The 15423-nt window shown below is 43.7% G+C and overlaps 1 protein-coding gene across 1 annotated transcript in view; it reads left to right on the plus strand.

The window, feature by feature from the left end:
* Nucleotides 1-11928, plus strand: part of LOC119422453 (collagen alpha-1(XI) chain) — a 72622-nt gene extending 60694 nt beyond the window's left edge. The window contains exons 57-66 of the mRNA XM_037689825.1: nucleotides 5809-5862; nucleotides 5944-6051; nucleotides 6848-6901; nucleotides 7028-7063; nucleotides 7171-7224; nucleotides 7373-7694; nucleotides 7790-7902; nucleotides 7990-8058; nucleotides 10965-11198; nucleotides 11279-11928. Coding sequence (XP_037545753.1) covers nucleotides 5809-5862; nucleotides 5944-6051; nucleotides 6848-6901; nucleotides 7028-7063; nucleotides 7171-7224; nucleotides 7373-7694; nucleotides 7790-7902; nucleotides 7990-8058; nucleotides 10965-11198; nucleotides 11279-11425 — 1191 coding nt within the window. The 3' untranslated portion in view covers nucleotides 11426-11928. The remainder of the gene's footprint in view (nucleotides 1-5808; nucleotides 5863-5943; nucleotides 6052-6847; nucleotides 6902-7027; nucleotides 7064-7170; nucleotides 7225-7372; nucleotides 7695-7789; nucleotides 7903-7989; nucleotides 8059-10964; nucleotides 11199-11278) is intronic.
* The last annotated feature ends 3495 nt before the right edge of the window (nucleotides 11929-15423 follow it).

Consider the following 15423-nt stretch of genomic DNA (forward strand, 5'->3'; position numbering starts at 1 on the left):
TGCTCACCCCATCCCACCTCGTTTCGCATCGGCGATCACACCGCTCCCGGCCGACAGCGCCCTCAGGGGTTGCCCGGCGGAACCCGGGAGGAGGCTGACATGAAGGGACCCCTTTTTTCTACGTCCCTCGCCTTTTCCCGCCAGTTCGGATGATCGGCGGAAAGGTTGTTTTTCACCGACGTGTTTCCAGGCAGCCGCAGTTAGCAACAACGTGCGCTGCTAGCATATAGCATGTCCAAGGGACTGAAGGCCGCAGACCTGCCTTGGAGACAAGAACTCCCTCTGTAAGGCAACTGACGCTATTCCTCGGTCCCCCCCCCCCTGGAGCCAAGCCTCGCGGAAGCTTCCGGAGCGAAGCTGCCCAGGTCGGAGCAGCGTCCCGTCCCTCCGGAGGAACCAGACGGCGACTAAAGCTCTCCAATCGAGCCCACCGACGTGTTTTTCAGGCAGCAGCAGTTAGCAACTACGTGCGCTGCTAGCAGTTAGCATGTCGAAAAGGCTGGAGGCCTCAGACCTGCCGGAGGAGACAAAGAGCTCCCTGTGTAATCGGCAGACGCCATCCTCAACATGTGCGCCGCTTCCACGGGTTGCCTGTCGAGGATTTGCAGCGTGGATGACGGTAATCCAACGTTCCATCTGGCTCCGTCACTCTCCATTGCTGCCGGAAAAGCTGCACAAAGACCTGATGGAGGGCCCCATCTCATCGGACGCGCTGTTCGGAAGCAGCTTGACGTCCATGCTGGCGAATTCGAAGCAGTCGGAGGAGACGTCGGAAGCTGTACGCCATCTCATCAAGCCGCGCGGCTCATCCCGTCCCCCAGCCCGCTGGAGGGATCGTCGAGAGCAGAGGCAGAAACATCGACGCTCCACGGCAGCAGCAGCTTCGTCTAGCCCAGCTCCACCACCAGCCCCGCCCGCCAGAGACCACCCCTCCTCAGTCCGGCAGCCTGCACTTCAGTGTTTTCCCCAGAGATCGCCTGCAGACGGCGCTCGGAGCAAACAAACCGCAGGGCTCACGGGGAAGAAGTTTTAAGAAATGACGGTCTGCGGAGGATGTGTGTATAAATGACACAGGAATTGAATAAATGATTTTCAAAGATCAAAATGCCTGTTTTTAGCCAGTCTGTAAGCTCGGATGAGCTCACAGCCGCTACACACACATCCTCCACTCATAAAAGAGCCGGTGTCCTTAAATAAAGGTTTTTTAAAATCCACCGCCGCTCCTTCACATGCCCAGACGCTCACGTGACACCACGGTAAGCGAAATAACTTGTTGTCAATCAGACCCGCACGATCACCACCCAACGGTGTTAACGCGCACCCGAGCGAGACAAGCAGCCTCCATCCAAACGGCGCTGTGTCGATGATGCACGCACAGCTGCCCGGCGCTCACCGGCCCACATCGGGATAAATGTGGTACCGCAGGCCGGGTCCGGTGGAGGTCCCCGCTCTCAGCGAAAACAACACACGCCTCTCCTGAATGAACGCGAGTGGCCGTCATCCATCGCGTCTCAGCGATCGGCAGCTCACGGCGGCATAAGCGTGAGACAGCTGAATGAATCCAATGACGGGCCCCGCCCTCAGCGAGAGCGGCGCATGTCCCTCCAGAGGAAACGTGCGCTCCCGCGAGGCTCACAACCTTCACTTCGACAGCACGGCGTTGATGACGTCACGCCCTCCACCTCTCAACGTTCGCACAGCGACGTTAAACGTGCAGCCTCTCAACGTCATCAGCTGACACACGCTTCGCCTCAGCACACACCGCCCCGCCCGGACATGAAGGTTGGTCTGCGATCCAGACACAGCGCACGGGCGCGCGCAGAACAGCCCTTTCGAGGAAGCCTCGCCTTGGGTCACGCGGAAAACATTTCCGCGACGCATGACGGCGGTCGAGGCGGAGTTTTGGATGACATCCGTTCAAAACACGACACATCATTTAAACGTACGTCCACTCCACGAACGTCACGCAGAGTGGTTAAAAACATGCTCACCGGACAGATGGATGGACAGAGTGTTATGCAAGGGTTACACGCTGCAGTTTGCAACCCGACCCCCTCCGTTCGGAGGAGTTATAGAGACGGTCCTGTCATCACCAGACCAAGTCTCAGCCTTAAATGCAGAAGTCCAAGAGCTTCTGATAAAAAGTGTAATCTCAAGAGTTCCCAACGAGGAGGAAAACACAGGGTTTTACTCACGCTACTTCCTGGTCCCCAAAAAGACCGGAGGGATGAGACCGATTCTGGATCTGTCAGCTTTCAACAAAGCGGTCATGAACAGACCTTTTCACATGTTGATGAACAGACAGCTGTTGGACAACATCCAGAAAAACGACTGGTTTGTCTCCATCGATTTAAAAGATGCTTATTTTTCACATACCGATCATCCCAAAACACAGAAAATTTCTGCGTTTCGCCTTTCAGGGGATGAAGTATCAGTACAACAGGCTGCCTTTCGGGTATTCCCTCGCGCCTCGTACGTTCTCAAAGTGTGTGGAGACAGTCCTGCATCCACTGCACAGAGCAGGGATGAGAAGTTTGTTTTACCTGAACGACCTGCTGCTCCTATCTCACTCCAGACAGGAAGCATTGATACAGGCTCAGGTGTTAGCATCACACCTGCTAAATCTGGGCTTCGCCATAAACTGGAAGAAGAGCTCGATTTTCCCGGCCCAGACAATTGTTTATCTGGGAGTGGTATTAAACTCAATTACCATGACGGCTCGTTTATCACAAACAAGAATCGACACTCTAAAATCCAATTACGCCACGTAAGACCTGGCAAAGTGGTAACAGCTGTCTCCGTCATGAAGCTGTTGGGAATGATGTCATCAGCTCACACAGTGGTCACGCTGGGTTTGTTACACATGAGACGCCTCCAGAGGTGGTTTACGCGTCTGCGTGTGGATCCAGTAAAACAAAAGAGACGGATGATCACTGTCCCTCCCTCCGTGAGAGCAGACCTCCGACACTGGGGAAGCACTCTGGCTCTGTCAGAGGGAGTCCCCGTCAGCAGACCCACGTCATACGTGTCAGTCTTCACGGACGCGTCTCTGTCAGGTTGGGGGGGGGACATGCCTATCTCAAGCAGTAGGGGCGCTGTGGCCCCACCGCACATCAGCCCACATCAATGTTTTTGGAGTGTCGCACAGTGCTGAACGTGATTCAACACTTTGCTCCCGTGCTACAGAATCAACACGTGTTGATTCACACAGACAACATGGTGACTGCCGCGTACATAAACCGCCAGGGGGGTGTGTGTTCAGCCCAGATGTTTCACATTGTGCGGAAGCTACTGAGTTGGGTTCATCAAACCTGCTCTCTATTAGAGCGTTTTTACATATCCGGTGTTCTGAACAGAGGGGCAGATATGACGTCCAGGGGCGGCCCACGTCACGTGGACCAGACCCTCCATCCAGATCTGATGTTTTCAGACGCAGCAGAAGTTGGCAAAGCAGCTGTGGACCTGTTTGCGACGCGAGAAGAACGCTCAGTGTCAACTATGGTTTTTTCCCTGAGCCCACGAGACAATCCATCGCTGGGGGGGGGATGCAATTGCTCACAGCCGGTGGCCCAAAACGCTTTTATACGCGTTTCTTTCCCCCCACCTCCTTTGTTTCTTTACGGTTCCTGAACCGAGTTCAGGAGGAGGGATTGACAGCTCTCCTGGTGGCTCCCGGCGTGTGAACGCACCATGGTTCCCAGGCCTGCAACGTCTGTTGTCGGGTCGCCATGGAACTGCCGTGGAGGGAGGATGCTCTCCTTCAGGCAGGAGGAGCGACCAAGAGTTACCCAGAAATAGGTCAACACCTGTGGGTCTGACCGTTGAGCGGTCCCACTTAGAGGATGGGTCTCCCTCAGGAGATAATGTGCACAATTCAAGATTCACGTGCTGCATCTACCACAGTTCTGTACACATCAAAGGGGACGGCTTTTCAGCGCTGGTGTACAGAGAAGGTTTAGAGGCCACCTCATGCTTTTTAGGCGGCGTGTTGTTTTTCTACAACAGCTGATGGATAGGGAGTTGGTTTTCAGTACGCTTTTACGTACGTTGCAGTCATCTATTCCTGCCACGAAGGTTCGGAGACAGAACAGCTTTTAATCACCCGCTGATGAAGCGTTCTTTCTAAAAGATGTTCAGAGACACAGGCCTGCTTCACGTCCACTTGCTCCACAGTGGGATTTAACGCTGGTCCTGCGAGCCATGATCAAAGCTCCAATTGAGCCTCTGGATCAGGTTTCACTTAAATTCTTGTCTCTTTAAACAGCCCTGCTGCTGGTTTTACACCCGCTAAGAGGGTAAGTAATTATCTGCCCTCTCTGTTGTTTTCGTCATGCCTTAGAATTTAGGCTGACGGGCAGCTCAGCTGATTTAGACCAACCCAGCTTTTATGCCTAAAACATCACGAGCTCTTTTGAATCAAGAGTGATATCGTTGGAGGGGTCTTTTCCCCCCCACAGATCAGAGGAGGAAGCATCTTTTCATCTTCTCTGCCCGGTGCGGGCGTTGTCGTGTTACATAACACGCACAGCTGCAATGCGTTTCAAACTCAACAATTGTTTGTGCATTATAGAGATGCTTCTGCAGGTCGCCGTTATCCATCCAGCGCTTGTCACACTGGCTGTGTGAGGCTTTTTCTGAAGCCTACAGAGCATCAGATTTAGGGCCTCCTGTCAACCTCTAAGCACACTCGACCAGGGGTATCGCATCTTCGACTGCTCTGCATAATGGTATGTCAATGCAGGACATTTGCACTGCGGCTGCATGGTCAACACCCTGCTCATTTATTCGCTTTTACCTACGTGATGTAACGGCTCGTTCCATGACACATTCTGTCCTTAGTGCTCTAACAGAATGAATATTGTTGTTCTCATGGAACTCTGTTTAAGCTCACTTCTGTCTGCATGCATTTCAGTGTGAGATGTTGTTATCAGTCACAAGTCGTGTCTGTGATTTTGGTTTTATTGTCACTAATCACTTCATGATTATTGTTACCAATCAATTCATGGACATTAATCTGTTATACTGTTCAGCCATGAACCAGTTGGTTCATGCCCCCCCCCCCCCTCTCTTTTCAACTCCTTCTTCCCGTTGAAAGTTTTCCGGGGGCATTCATGCTTTGTCAGAACGCATAGTTCTCAACATGCGTCTGTGCATGTCACATAATTACGCGATGCGTAGTTATGCACACGGGGAGCTGAGTGACAAGACGTTTTTTTGGGCAAGCTTCCGCTTCTTACTGTGTTCGAATGGACCCAGTGAGGCGAGGACCACATCCGCTTCGCCCTTAACCCATCAGCGACAGCCTTAAAGGGCGAAGCCTATATGAAATAGAACGTTGGTTACGTACTGTAACCCCAGATTCTATGAATATAGGCGTAGCCCTTTAAGCGTCGGGCCTCACTGGCTCCTAAATGGCTGAAGAAAAAGCTATTTTGGGAGCCGATTTCCCGCTCTTAACGTAATTTATACGGACCGGGTGGGGCCCACACAGCAGGTGGGCGTGGACTAATTTTTTTCAGTGCTTATGCTCTGCATAACGGGATAAACCCATCAGCGACAGCCTTAAAGGGCTACGCCTATATTCATAGAATCTGGGGTTACAGTACGTAACCAACGTTTGTAATGTTAGAATTCATTTGAAAGTTGATGACTTTAGCCATCTTGGTTAGGTTAAAACAATGCTATACAATACATTACAGCTCAATGAGAAAGGTTTTTCTTGTTCTCTATAGGAAATTTGTGAAAAAAATAACATATTTTTAATTAATTCTGACCCCGTTTCATCTAATCATTATGTATTTTCTTCAGGGTCCACCAGGTTTAGCAGGCCTAAAGGGAGACCCTGGCAGGAAAGGAGACAAGGTGAGAACTTACTTTACACACATTCATTCACACTGACCTTTTATCTAATGTATATTAACCTTTTTCATTATATCAATGCAGGGTCATGGTGGTTTGATAGGTCTGATAGGACCTCCAGGAGATATTGGCGAAAAGGGAGACAGAGGACTACCAGGGAACCAGGGACTTCAAGGTCCAAAAGGAGATGAGGTGCTAAAATAAGTCAAATGCACATAAGCCTGTATTTCAGGTTGAAGATTTTATGTAGAAATATTACTTGAAGAAACTTTCAGTTCTTATGATAGATCATACAACTTTTAAATCAGAACCTACTGGAGTCACAAGGTTTTAAACCTATTTTTGAATTGTATTTTAACGTTTTAATTTTATAAACCCAGAGAATAACCACCATTGGTTTGTAACCCACTGTTTCAAAACCCTAAGGTTTTTCATTTGGTCATTACCATCTTGGATGTTTGGAGCTAGAAATGAATGCAGTAAATGATTCTGTATAGGATGCAGAAATTGACACTCCTCAGAGGAACAGGGAAATAAAATATTGGCCATGTCTGAGTTTATAACCAGCTATCATATTTGCAATTGCTCCAAAGTCTGGTATTGGTCATTGAATAGTTGTGGGTTTAACTCAACTAAAGCAGCCAGACTGGATCACAATCTTATTTATGGAAAAATATGTCAAATAACCACGTCTGGGTAACAAAACAAGAGAGGCTAGAAAGTAAAGACATAGCCCATAATCAGGGTTTAATTTGTAAACCGATCGATGCCGGAACGCAAATAGCGGGCAGGCTGGTGGTGGGGGCGTGGGGGTCTGGGGGTCCCTCCCCCAGAAATTTTGAATAAAGTAGATACAATTTCCTGCATTTTGGTGTATTTCAACAGGCTGTTAAATATCTATGTCTACTTACATTTGTAAACACTCCGCCTCTGTCAATTTTTTCAGTTGTCTTCATCTGACACTTGATTTTTTTGTGTGTAAAACTAGGGTCCATTTGGTCCGCCAGGTTCACCCGGTCCTCCTGGTCCCACTGGGCTGTCTGTGAGTAAATAGAATTATTTGGCTGTACATAAATTACAAATATACCAGCACCGTTGTTAATGTGAAGATTTCTGTAACAATGTTCATTCTGCACCTCTTTTTGTCAACCACTCTTCTCCTTGGTAGGGTGCTATTGGTGAAAAAGGTTCCAAAGGAAACCAGGTACCTCTGATGTTTGTTGCAGTTTTGGATGTCACTAATAAGTGCTCTTCAGGTGGACTTTGACAGATTCATTCACCTGAATACACAATACTGTGCTTTTAATTTAGGGTCCAGTTGGCCCCAGGGGAGACACTGGACCTGCAGGGCCTCCAGGATCACCGGTGAGATTTGCTTACAAAAACTTATGTTCAATATTTGTTTTTGTTTACGCTTGTTTTTCACTTCCTGCTGTCCCTTTAAATTGTCTGCTTTAGTCCGTGCTTCTCAGTCACTGCTCCTTCTTTTCTACCTTTTTGTTTTTCGCCTTAGGGACGGCCAGCGATTGGGATTTCACCTCTGCCAGAGCGAGGAAGGAGAAGAAGGACTCATCATGTGGTGGATGGTGCAGCACTTGAAAATGAGGAGGAAGAAAAGGCCGTAGATGGAGACGAGGAGGCATGGATGCAAGGCGATCAGGCAGAGCAGGATGGCTTGATGAAGGATAAAGAGGGTGAAGACATGGAAGAGGTGTTTGCTTCTCTCTCGTCGATGAAGGTGGAGGTGGAAGGTCTGCGTAACCCACAGGGGACATACCACAGCCCTGCTCGCACCTGCAAAGAACTCTGGCTCCTCCACCCAGACCTCCCCAATGGTACTCCATCAGTATCTTCTTTTCTTCCAGACTCTTTCTTCTCTCTGTGTTTGTTTTCGTTTGAGCTTCTCTCCCCCTTCTCTTAATCTCTGCAGGTGAGTACTGGATAGATCCCAACCAGGGCTGCCACAGAGACTCTTTCAAGGTTTTCTGTAACTTTACTGCTCAGGGAGAAACGTGTCTGTTCCCCGACAAGAAGTTCCAGTCGGTCAGTCTCTACCAAAAGTTGATTTTCACATCACTTGTTTCCTGATTTGCTGTTCTGAGTTTATTTGTTTGTTTGGTCTGTTTTCAGGTGAAATTAGCAGCTTGGAAAGGTGAGAAAGCTGGCAGCTGGTACAGTAAATTCAAGAAAGGAAAACAGGTATGGTGAGATAATGAATGTCTGCACGTCTTGCAATCATTAGGAAAATCCTTCAAATTGTATTTTTTATTTTAGGGAATAGGGACAATTTAGAGTTAACAATAAACCTCACATGCATATATATGGTCACGACCATCTGAAAATAGTAGCTCCATTGGTTGTCTGAGGACTTTAGTTTATTGAAGTGTTTTTTAGCTTTGCCTAGTGGTGCAATGTTCATACTGAACAAAATGCTGGAATAATGGGGTTGCGATGATGTTCTTGTCTTCCACAGCAGAGAGATTTGGTGATCGTTTTTTCAGAGTGGTTCTTGTGTAAAATTGTGGTTGTGAAAAAGCAGGAAGCCTGAACACGTTTCTATTTCTATTGAATAATAGCTATATTCATTTTAGGTTTGCACCAGTACAAGAAAAATGTTATTTAGAAAGAGTGCACAGAAATTAAGTTTGTGAAGACTGATTTCAAATAAATATAACAGCTGTAGTCGTCTACTACTAAATAATAAAACTGACTTTTGTTTCTAGTTTTTGGTGAGGGTGACTTCATGTAAATAGATGACTAAAAAAGTGTTTCCGAAGCAAAAAGTCATTAGCATCAATGAGAGTGACAGCTATTGGTCAGTTTTTGAATCCATCAGTCTAAACAGACTCTTCAATCTTTTACTTTTTCATTTCTAGGTAAACTGTTTGTCTATGCATTTTTTAAAACTAAACTAACAGCATGTCTACCATTATTAGATTTCACAAAAACCCTTTCACATTTTGCCCAAGACATCATCTTCATGTCTTGCTGGGATGTCATAAAAAATTAACCTAGGGTGCACAGATGATTGATTCAAATCCAGCTGCTGTTATGCCTCTGAGCCACAAAGGGAGGTATAGTGATAGCAGAAATGGTTCATGTATGTACGTAACAATCGGCTGGTGTCAGTTTGAAGATGTGATGTGGTGGTAAGCTGTACAATAATCTAGTGGCAGTGTTTAGAATTGGAGACATGCACTCACACTGGATGTAGTGGTGCCACAAAGATTCCCAGCCCAGTCTGTTGCTCCACAATTTCCCTCATGAAACTTTTTGTTGTTGTGGAATGTGACCAGCTTGATTGGTGACATATGAAGGAGCAGATTGGGCTTTAACAGAACTGTAGCAGAACTTTTTTTGTGAAAAGGCTTACAGAGACAATTATTTTGTAGTAAGTTTTCTCCCTTTTCTCTGGTTGAAGATTTTCCACAAACTTGTGCTACTTTGTTTTTCTGTTTATTTCATGGATAATTTAGGACATGATGCAAGTCTGTAAAGTAGAGCTCATGTTGCCTTCAAGATGCCTCTTAAACAAATGGTGATCCCTTGATTTGAAAAATTGACATTGTTAATCCTTAAACACCAAAGTTCATGCTCAATAATCCAGGTGCAAATCCAAAACTGTTCAGTCAGGTCATCAGAACTGTTTTTTTTGTTGTTTTTTTTTTACATTAATTAATTAATTTTTTTGCTAAGATGTTTCATCCTTCATCCAAAGGACTTCTTCGGTCCGAGGAGCCACAAACTAACTGGAGTGCCACAAGCACCAAATCCCATAGAGGAAAAAAAAAAACAGTTTGCTGGTGATAAAATGGTTTCTGGGGCCCACCCTCTCCCCTGTCAACTACTCTAAGGTAGTCATGCCAAAATGGTTCAAAACACCAAAGTTCATGCTCAGTGAACTCTATCAATGCTCAATCAAGTCATCTGGGTGGTTTCTTTCTTTTTTTTGTTGTTGTTGAGATGTTTAATTCTTCACAGGGCCAGATTAACACTTCACTGTACCCTGGGCAACAATCTTCAATGGCCCCATCATCACGACCCCAGAATCACCATAATCTGGCAAAATACAGAATAAATGACCGTAATATACAGTAAATGTACTTCAAATTTTAACTACCAGGTTTATTTTGATGTACAAATATCCAAAGGCTCATAGAATATTAATATAAATAATATAAAAATGGCAGCCAAATATGTTTTTTAGTCTTAGTGACTATAAATATTGACAGAAAATCTGAAAAGTTTTTCCAACTACAGTTATGTAAAAGACAGTAGCCCTCTTTAAATGAGGATCAGATTTGATAATTACCATAAAAACCATGGGGATAATAAAAAAACAAGCAAGTGTAATTCATACCAACTAAAAATTAACACATACAAATTTATTTGGAAAGAATAGGCTTGAAAGAGTCCGAATGTTTAATATTTGCTCATGGAGCCTTTGCTTCACTCAAATGAATTTAAAACAAGAAAAAGAACATCGATGGTTCAGTCACATCCAGACCTACACAGAGCACTACTGTATGCTAACACGTAGCATGATTAAAAATGGCTACAAGTTGTGGGATTAGCTTACTTACCACCTTTGTTTGATGTTGTACGACCATAAACTTCTCTGATAAATCCACAACATCAAAAATGATTCCTCGGTATGGATGAAATGTGCAGCATAAAGCTTGGAAAAGCACTAGAAGGCGTTTGCTTGTAGCCACTTAGCTTCGCACGTCAGCGCCGAAACTCCAGAAGAAGCTGATTAGCTGTAATGAAAGTTCACCTGTGAGTTCACATGGTTAATCTGGCCTTTGTCCTTAATTCAAAGGATGAAGGACAAAACGTTTGAGGACAAATCCTCAAACAAGCACATTGGACATTTTAACAAAAGTCTTTGAAATCAGGTCGGAACGATGGCTATTTTTCTTAAGAGCATTTGAAGATAAGTTTTTGAGATTCTCCCAGTTTTTTTATGACCCTGCTGAAGTTTTTCCTCTCTAACACGAACAATTTTACAAACTCAGCAGTCTGGGCTCATTATTTCTTCGTGCTACATTTAGAACATGAATACTGCTGTTAAAGATGCATGCTTCGATTTTTCTCTTCTTCAGTTCTCCTACTCTGGGTCTGACGGCGACTCCATCCACGTTGTCCAGTTAAACTTTCTGAAGCTGCTCAGCGCCACAGCCAAGCAGACATTCACCTACCACTGCCTCAACTCCGCCGCCTGGCTGCACATCGCCTCCTACAGTCACGAACACGCATTACGCTTCAGAGGCAGCAACGGCGAGGAGCTCACCCACGAGAACACACATTACATCAGTGCACTGTACGACGGGTGTCAGGTGAGCAACACGAACATGCACTGTGAGTGCGCACACACAGACACACACTGTTTTAATCGTTTGATCATCTTTGCCTGCAGACACGCTCGGGTCAGGAGAGGACGGTGTTGGAATTTGACGCTTCGGTGTCCAACACACTCCCTATCGTTGATGTAGCTGTGTCCGATTTTGGAAAAGGGAACCAGAAATTTGGTTTCCAAGTTGGCCCGGTTTGCTACAATGGTTAACAAAGCTGGGAGAACCAGTTCCAGAAACAATTTAAGAAAAGAAGAGCCATGGACACTTTTTTACATGCAAAGTGAACACTACATTCAAAACCACATATTTATAAGTTGATGTGTGTACACCAGTGTGTTCTGATCCAAACAAGCAGTGACACGTTGATGTAGTCGGTCTGTCTGTCCTGAGTTCAGATTCACCAACAGAAGACTACAACAACTTCACTCACAATGGATTTACATGCTGTGTTTTCCAGTGAAACATCGACATCCTCGGAAGCACATTTTTTCTTTCATTTTTGAAGGACTAAGCTGTGCTCTTACTTTTACTCACTTCAATTCATACACTCAGTAAATACAACACAAACACACTCAGATCAATAAACCACAATACACACACAACATACCACAGTTCAGCAGAAATCTTATTGTCATCAGCAATAAGAAAATAAGGGTGCTCTACTCAAAAAAATCCTTAAACCTTGATGGGTGCTGACCATCCAGCATGATAACAACAGAAGCTCTCAGCTCGCAAATAGCTTTAAAGTTGCTCACAAACAGGAGCAGGTGTGCATCATCAAATGTATTTGCATGTGTTGACAGTTTCTGTTGTTTTTTTTTTTTTTGTCAGACCTCATTTTTGTTGTGTTGTTTTGTATGATGTTGTAATTTTGTGATTATAATTATATTTTATATGATATACACTGATGAGCCACAATATTAAAACCAATGGCAGACTATCTGAAAAACATCCGGCCATTTTCTGTTGGGAAAACCCAAAGTGTCTCCGAACGCATTAGTGATGCACGATCACAGCGTTCTGGGTTTATATGGTTGAGCTGCTCATTCTAATTACAGTTTCTGTTAGGGACAATGATGATTGCATCCAATTACTTTTTTTTTTCACATTTCTGGTTATGTGGACAGTGTAGTTGTTCATATGTTTATGGTCTGAATTATTAAAAAGCTTTCCCTCGCTGTCACTGTAAATCTGCAAGGTATTTGTAAAAATACTTTGTTTTATTGGATCTATACACTGTAATTAGCTGAGTCTTTTCTCATAAATGGTCAATAATTATACATATTTGGAGCAGAGGCAATGTTACATTTTATGTATGTATTATATTAGTGTTTAGTTGGTATCACTAACTGTAAATCTTTGGCTTATGGCCTATATGGTGAATATAGCCTGCCTCAGCTTGAAGTTTTTCAACATTTCCAGATACATGTTCCATTAAAGATGCAGGATAAAATCAAAAAATAAAACAAAACAGACACACTTTTCAGAAACTCATTCTTTTTATTGTCAGCTGTTTAAAAGTAAAGTGGTACCTAATCAAAAACAATGAACGGACAAACTTGTGCAAACATTACACTTTCCGTTTTGAAACAATTTCCTCTTGCTGAATTCTTATACACCTTACATAGTATAAAAAAAAACAGTTGCACCTTGAAGGGTCTGGGTATGGTACCTTAAGCAATAGGACATTTATGCACCTTTTGTTTGTACCTTTAAAGGTAGACTTTTGCACCCCATGCCCATAGCCTTCAAAGTACAGCTGTGTTGTTGCTAGAGTAAATTTGCTGCTTCACTGTGGCATGTCCATTGACTGGAAAATAATGGATTTTCAAATGTCAAGTGGACCAATTCCTGTCATCATCAGCTGATTGAGTTGTGGACTTACAGTTATTCTGCCTCATATCAAAGACTGTGCAAGAATCAAGAAAGTTGTTCGCTCTCTCAGGGCTGCAAGAAAAGAAAACCACTTCTCTTTTTTATCGCAACCTAGCTCTGGGACATCTCGCAGTGTTTTTTTTTTTTTTAAATACACCATCTACAGCAGAACATTTTTTTCTCATGTGGTATCTGACAACTATTGTGTCAATGGTCAAAAATTTTGAAGTTGGCGTGGCTAATGCGGAAAAGCAGAAATGATGGTAGTCCTGCTTTTCTGCTGGTGTAGAAGTTTGTACTCTTTCCAGAAGTTCTGCACGTGAGTTTCTTGTGAAGTATGAAATGTCCTAGCTAGGCCAGAACAAGCTTTGTTCTTATTCTTGCCAACTTGAATAAATGAACAATTTTCTAGGTTCTTGTGGAGTACTCTAAAATACCCAGATCACAGTTTCATGGAGCATCTGACAGGTTCTATTATAGGTCACATCTTGCAGCTCACAGGAAGTGAAGGATTAGCTTCCAGCTTTCTTCCCACCAGACTGATGTTTTATATTTAGCCTCCAGTGGGCTGGAACTAGGGATGCATGATATTGGATTTTTGGCCGATACGCCGATATGTTAAAACTTATGCCGAGAACCGATAACGATATTTTTATATACTTTCCTTTGTCAGAACATAGCCCTCTTATTTAGGCTTATTTGCTACAAAAAATGTGTAACAGCTGCAAGAGCTGGTGACATATATTCAGTAACAGCCATATGATATGCATAGCACTTTGACTTATATTAAATGAAAAGCGTTAAATGTTATTTATTAGCATTAGTCACCTGTGATGCTGTCTCACTTGTGGAGGCTTGTTCTGGGTTCATAGCTGCAGTGTGGGATCCTATGCACTGTTGTGCATGAAGGACAGTCTTTTAAAGTTCAAAGTTTTTGTCTATCCATTGTGCCGTAGGACTAATCATGCTAACGGGGCTAACACGACGTCCAAATGTCTGTGGTAAAACTCACCCAAGTGCTATCGGTTATTAGCTTCCCAATGACGTTAGAAATGACAGCTGGTAACTCGGGTAAGGTTATGTTGGAAAAAATATCTGACTGAGGATGATGTAATGAGGCTCAACATAGTCCAAAAATCTTTGGAATCCAACATCCTCAACAACAAAAAAAACTTCCACACCGCCGACATTTTGTATTTTCCTCTCCACCGTGAGATCAGGTATGACATCATCACATTGTGCTTCCGCTGCAGGCATCCTTGTCACTGGGTTGTTATGCAAAAACAGCATCTTTTATATCGGTGAGTTATTTTGATGGAATGGCCAATGTCCAATATTTAACGTTAACGCTAATATCGTGCATCCCTAGTTGGAACCATTTTTGTACGGCCTGCACAACAATTGGCTGGTGGTTTTATTGTTGTGGCTGATTGATGTATAAATGAGTGTAAGTCATCATGGTGCTATTATGTAAGTCCATAAAGAGTAAAGTTCTTTTTGTCAAAGGGATTTGGGGGAGAACATTTTTTTTTATATCGTGAAACATTTTGTATTTTGTCAATATAACAAACCAAGCTCTGATTCATGATTGCCTCAATGTCTTTTTTTTGCATATTTGTTTTGGGGAATTGAATAACATATTTTAATAAAAGTACACAATGTACACTTAAGTTAATATGGTGGCATTTTATTTAATGCAATGACTAAGCAACACCAACTAAAGACGGACATTTCCACAACTGTTTTCCAAAATAATATTAATAAAAATATTATTCCGTGAGGGCTACAGTTGTGCAATTAATACCACTGCAGTATTTTTTTAAATACATGGCAGGTTGTCTACTAATGTGGTCAAGAAAAAAAAGTCAGATTGTTCAATTAACCACAGTTACAGTGAAATTTCTTCCCGTGTCAAGCGTTTAAAATACAAACGTGTGCTTTTGTGAAAAACATCTGAACGTTAACATTTTATTGTTAGCGCTACAGCTTTAGCATATAGTTCAGAATACCTCAAAGCATTTTATGTAAGCACAGTTGTTTGCAAAAGTGTTCGGTTTTATTTTTCATAAACCAAACTGATCTGGACTTCACCACAACTTTGTCTCTGATCTGTGTAGAGAGTTCCTTGGTCTTCATGCTGTCTCTGGTAGCCCTCATTTCTTCGAAGTGTTGAACTGGTGCTGATTCTGAGGGCTGTTACAACAGGTGTGTTTGACACACAGATCCAGACGAGGTTCCTACTGAACTACATGTGATAATTGTGTGGCTTCTGAAAGTGGGTCTTCAATAATAATAATAATAATAATAATAATAATAATAATAATAATAATAA

The sequence above is a fragment of the Nematolebias whitei genome, chromosome 16, assembly GCF_014905685.2.
Source record: "Nematolebias whitei isolate Nwh7 chromosome 16, NemWhi1, whole genome shotgun sequence".
NCBI classification, from domain to species: Eukaryota; Metazoa; Chordata; class Actinopteri; order Cyprinodontiformes; family Rivulidae; genus Nematolebias; species Nematolebias whitei.